Below are 6,000 nucleotides of genomic sequence, written 5' to 3' on the forward strand. Positions count from 1 at the left end.
CCCCTAAGTCATAAATTAAAGCAATATAAAGATGTGGAAATTAAATGAAACATACAATTTGTAACAGAAAATTGTGGAGTGAATTAGTCAGATGGGAGCGAAGCTGAATCTATTGTTAATTTGTTCATGCTCAGATATCTGACTATCTACCAATCCATTTATTTCAGTCATTGTATTTCAGCCCATTTATTTCATTGCACTTGGCAGATGTCTGTATTTGGGAGCTGATGCAGGCAGCACAGCTCACCTCTCCCATGGTGTGTGTTTCTGGTCATGGACCAAGGGAGCGGGCGTGGAGCTGCATCTCCCCCATTATTCTGCTTCTCACATCCGACTTTTAATCCTTCACTGTGAGCATCAGTTACTGAAAACAAGCAAAGGCAAACATGACAATGTGCATTACAGTATTATTTAAGTAAATTAACTACAGGGAATTGCATTCCAATCCCTAAATTGTGCTTTCTTTTCTTTGTCATAATTATTTAGGGCAGAGGAACAGAGATTACCTACTGGCTGAGGGGTACTGAGGACAAGAAATACAATCTCCCAACACCTCCTTCTGTGTAAGATGGTCTTTATATGTGAAAATGGAAGAGAATTTCCCAGTCTTTGTGCTTTAGTCTTCACTGTTCCTCTCTGGCACTTGTTGTGGTTTTTTTATACCACTCAACTTGCCTTCAGCACTTAGAGGCTTAACAGTGTATGTGCACATAAACGTGTGTAAATATCCAGGACATGGGACTGTGCATGTGCTGAAGGTTATTTGGATATATAAGTGCTTAACAGGCTCATTTCCTTGCAAGGGAAATAAGACAGGACAAGTTGCTGATGTGGCAAGTGCAAGAGATGGACAGAAAAACAAACAAATAAAAATTCCCAAAACTTTAGTCCTGATAGCACCTGCGCGTGACAGTACAGTGAGTGGATAACAGCAGCTGAAGGTGCAGCTCTCTGTAACACTGTGTTACACCTGTGAGCTCTGTGGGGGAATTTGTAGGAGGAATGAAACTTGAGTGCATATCGAGCAGTATTCTACTAGAAGGGGTGGACGATGTTACTGTAGTATGGCACAGGCATAAAAATATTTAAAAATTGAACAAAACCTTGCTTTCTAATACATGTGAGATAAATTATCAAGAAAAAAATATCAGGTTGATGTCCTGGAACTGAGCTATAAATTTGCACTAGTATTGGATAAAATACAGTAATAGCAGAAGTATTGTTTTTGAGAAACTATGCAAAATTGAAGTCGGGGTAAGTGGCTGTATTTATTTCATGTGTATTTTGCATATGGGTACTGCATTATTTCCTGCAAACTCACTAAATGTGGAATTTCCTCACTTTCTGCTCTAAACTCTAAACGGTTACTTTTACTAATTGTGAATTTGCTGCCATCTGCGTTGAAATGAGTGTTCCAGTCTGACTTGAAGCAATTATATAAAGTACAAACGTTTGTCTGTGGACTGAGCAAGAAATTACTCTTTTGTAAACCCCGAACTCCTGTTTTTTTGAATTGATATGATCAGTTGAGACTATCAGAATTATCAAATTGGTGATTCTTCTGGAAATTTACTACTTGAAGTATCTCTTGAGATGGATTACTGTAGTCAGTGATGTTTTTATTTTCACTTGCTTATATAAGTTGTGACTAATAAAATTGCCCCTTAAAATTGTTGTATGTGGTGTACTCCAGCAAAAACCAGACACACTGCAGAAATTTATGAAAAGATGGCAACTCTTACTGAAGGCCACCTAAAGTTGAATAGTGAAGTGCTGGTGCCAGAAATGGTGTTAGGAGCTCAAATCTAGTTTTATTTGGAGTTAATCTAAGTCACATATTCCTTTCCATGCAAACGATGCTGAAATATTTTTAAGGTCAATAATGACACATCTACAGACCTGTGCAGCAATAATGAGCTGTACTATCTGGAAAAATTCACATGTAAATCCTGAATTCTGTTCCCAAATCCAAAACCTGAATTTGGCTCTGCCCACACTTTCTATAGTAGTGTGTGAATGTCATGAAGAGAAACATAGGATAGAAACACTTAAAAATCACTGGGGGTCTGGGGATCACTAACAAAATGTGAATCACTAAAATTTTTTTCCATCCTGCCACTTACAGGGAGAACCAGCAGCGGTTACAAGATGATTTAGCGGAGATGATAACAAATATTCTTCAGAAAAGGGAAAAGGAAGGATCCAAGACACGGGAGATTTCACGTGTACCCAGCTACCGATCGGGTACCCTGGAATACCTGCAACTGGCCAGCACAGAGAAGTCAGCCACATATCTTTAAAACTAGATGTCTAGTATGCCTCAAAAAGCCACAGCAACTCATGTTGGAGTATTTCATATGAAGGGTGGAGGCTTATACTGTCAGCTAGAAGAGAGAGAAAGAAAATATCTTTTTAAGCATCCTTTCTACCATCCGACCTGTTATCTGTTAAATCAAACATCTCTTCACTGTAACGTCAAAATTGTCGGATGACTTCAGTAGGATACATGCAGCCTGATTTGAGGTAAATGAACATATCTGCACTTGAGTCTGGAAAATAGGTGGGGGTTTTTTGTTTGTTTTGGTTAGTTTTTTAAAATGTGATAGCCTGTTCAATAGTCCATTTCTGAAAATATTCACAGCAAAGCCTTAATTTGTCATGATTTTTAAATGTTGTATTTAAATTGTAATTTTTATTTGAAGAAAGATTTGCTGTAATATATTTTAAAATAACATTAAACACATCATATGTAAATCCTGGATATGTTGCCATTTTGCTTATTCTTTTGTTTTCCCCTGTGTCTCACATGTTTTGTTTAATCAAGCTGACTTTGTTCAAGAGACAACATTTCTGTTATTTACCTTGGGAGATTATTCCAGAAGTTGTATGGTTTCTAAAGCTTATCTGAATCTCTCAGGCCTACAAAATGAAACTGGAAATCTTGCAAAAACAGGGACTTTCATATCTTTTCTCAACTTCTGCTTCTGTCCCCAAACCAGAAGTGCAACAGAAATGAAGGAAACAAACTCATTTGAATTTCTTAAACCTCAGAAACTTTCAATTCAACTTTTGGATGAAGTTTCACAACCAGGCAGAACTCAGGTTTTACTGAAATGACTCACTCATTAACTGACACCATGACATTTATAAACAGCTTTAAAGAGCAACCAAAGCACAGGTGATGCATATAAAAGAAAATCATCTTTCATATGAAGAAATAAGAACTAGAGAGTGAAATTTTTGAAAAGGCTTCTTGTGGATTGGTGGCTTTCAAGGTAGAGCTATTTCTTTCACCATTGTCAAATATCGGTCAGTATTCAAACCACAAAACTTGGTGCAAAATCACTCTTTTATGGTTTTGAACAGCATTTTTGTCCAAGTAAACAACCTAAAAATGTTAAAAAAGAGCAAGCAAGCCAGTTGCCTGTGTTTTTTCTTCATCAACCTAATCTGGCTTTGTGAGAACACACAGCCACAAAAAGAACCTACGTGTAAACAGACAGATCTGAAGTGCAAGAATTCCTGGAAAAATTAAATCAGGAGGTGATGTAGGGCTCATAGCCTTGCCTAACAAATGCAAATTCCTACACCTAGGAACATCATATAGACAGAAATAGCAGATAAGATGTAACCAACAGCCACAGCTTTCAGATTGGTTACATATAATTTGGTACAGATAATGTTTAACTTAGACTGACACTAATACCATACCATTACTTCTTCGGTCTGTGCCCTAATGGAAGTGTTCACTGGGCTAAGGATAGAATAAAATGTCTGGTATTCTAAAACTGGAATGTATTAAAAAGATTACCAGTACAGTAAAAAAAAAAGTATAAAGTCCGCTATTTCCTGCCCTGTGGTGCCAATCAACAATCTTCACCTCTGTGTCTGCATTCTTGGGTGCAATTGCTGCGCTTCTTGGCACCACTGGACTATTCTGGCTGCTGCAGCTGTAAAGCAGGGACAAGCGCTGGTCTCCTCGAGTCTATTTTCAAAAAGGAGTTTTGTGGGTTCCCCCCTTGTCACCTCTGACATACAAATTATTTTAGAGCCTGCTGACACTGATGGAGGCAATTAATTTAAATAGTGTTTAGTGTTCAGTAGCTCTTCTCTTTCCTGCATTCTTCAGATCATACATTTCATATAATTATTTGAAGATAAACAGTTACCTTAGCAACAAGTTGATGGTCCCGTCTTCTGGTAGGTTTGTTTTCTCCGTGGTTCTGTTCCTGCACATATCTGTCACCTGTGCATCACAATACTTTCAATTTTGACTACCCTTTTTAAAAATTTGCTCCTGGTTTTTGGTTTGAATCTGTCTTACCATTGCATCTTGTTATCAAATGTTAGATCAAAGAGCCCTTTACCATCAGAAATCTGTCACTGGAGGTCCAGCCATTCACCTATCCTGTTGTTTTAGAGCAGTGGAACATTATCTTAAAAACCTGGTGTGAGGTTCTGCAACTGGAAAGGATTTTGGCTGCACCATCACCATTCATTTTTAGTCAACTCAAATAAAGAAAAATTCTGTGAATCCCTGGGGTGGGTGCATGTGGAATAGACCTCAGGAGCGTTGTGGCTTTGGTCAAATTCAGACTTCCCCCTTGCTCCCATCTCATTTTTGTCGTGTATCCGTACTCCACTCCTGTTTTGGCATTGTATGTTTGTACTCTCTATCCTGGGTCGCATGTGTCTCCAATTCCTGGCCATGCCCATCACTTGTGCCCAAAGAATCTTGTTTTAAATGTTTTTTTCCTGTGACAATTCCTATACAGGGAATTCTATGGAAAATATAATTTGGGATTTTATTTCACCAACACAGTTAAACTGAGAGCAGCATGTGACAGAGGTGAATTTCTCATTTGGTAAAGCCTTTGGAAAACATTCCTCCAAAGCAAACACTGCATCTGTTTATGATTAGACATTTATCTTTCACTGGGATGATTAATAGTAATGGCACAGTGCACAGTACTTTATCCTTATCTCTTAATGAAAAGTAGCCCAGAAAAAAAACCACATTGACAGTATGGAAGGATCTGCACAGCCAGCAGTAGTTATAGTGCATTTACCCTGGGCTTGAGGCCAAGTCTCGTTATTTGGCCTGAACTGGTTGGCATGTGACCTTGCTATGTGAGGCTATTACAGGCACCAGTATCAAATTCAAACTATCTTAAACAATTACCAAAGCACAAAGTCCTAATAACGGCTCTTTTATGACAGCAGTAGAATATCCAACACTGGGGGAGAAGAACAAGCAGCATCTGAAAATGATGTGAATCACAGGGCAGGAGCAGACCCCACGGGAAGTCGTCCCAGTCTGTAAACCCTGAGGAAAGGCCCATCCCTCAGCTTTTCTGCTGTGACACCCGCAGCAGTTGTTCTCAGCAGAGCCAAAAGCTGTTCTTCCTCAGAAGTGAAACGCAGAGTTTGTTGAGGTACCACCAAACTCCTGTTGCTTTGCAGGGATCTCTGATCAACCTTCGCCCCTTCTCGGTTCATCACCCTTGGCAAGCCCAGCGGCCCAGCAGGCGCCAGCCTGGGGCTCCCTCCTCACCGCCATGTCACCTCCGTGTCACGGCCATTGGAGGCTGCCCAGCGTGGTGGCCAGGCCCGGCCTCAGCCTGCAGTGAACCCCACATACCGGCCTGGCTTGGGGGGCTCCAAACAAGGGCCGGGGTCAAAAAGATGCCGAGGCCCTGGGCTCGCCACCCAGCCTGGCTGAATGCCTTCCCCAGTGCCTTCTGCCACGCCGGGCTGGGCTGGGCGGGCTGGGCTGGCGGGGCAGCCGGTGTTCCGGGCCCTCCAGCCGTCTCGGGGATCTCTGCCGCGGCACCTCAGGCGGGAACCGCGGTGTGGAAACCGCCGCCGCTGCCGGCCTCCTCCGGGGGACATGCTGGACCCGGAGAGCAACGAGCGGCCGCAGCGGGCTGCAGCCCTGGCCCCGACAGGGCCACCCCCAGCACGGGGCGCTGGGGCGGGCGCCGGAGGAGGCGGGGGCAG

At 41.8% G+C, this 6,000-nt stretch overlaps 1 protein-coding gene across 1 annotated transcript in view; it reads left to right on the forward strand.

The window, feature by feature from the left end:
* The window catches only part of GUCY2C (guanylate cyclase 2C), a gene marked incomplete at both ends in the record, with an annotated part of 46,617 nt that extends 44,317 nt beyond the window's left edge, over positions 1–2,300 (forward strand). The window contains 2 exons of the mRNA XM_082047507.1: positions 487–563; positions 2,126–2,300. Coding sequence (XP_081903633.1) covers positions 487–563; positions 2,126–2,300 — 252 coding nt within the window. The remainder of the gene's footprint in view (positions 1–486; positions 564–2,125) is intronic.
* Between the last annotated feature and the right edge of the window lie 3,700 nt (positions 2,301–6,000).

This window comes from Streptopelia decaocto, assembly GCF_964273445.1.
Source record: "Streptopelia decaocto genome assembly, chromosome: 1".
In the NCBI taxonomy this organism is placed as follows: Eukaryota; Metazoa; Chordata; class Aves; order Columbiformes; family Columbidae; genus Streptopelia; species Streptopelia decaocto.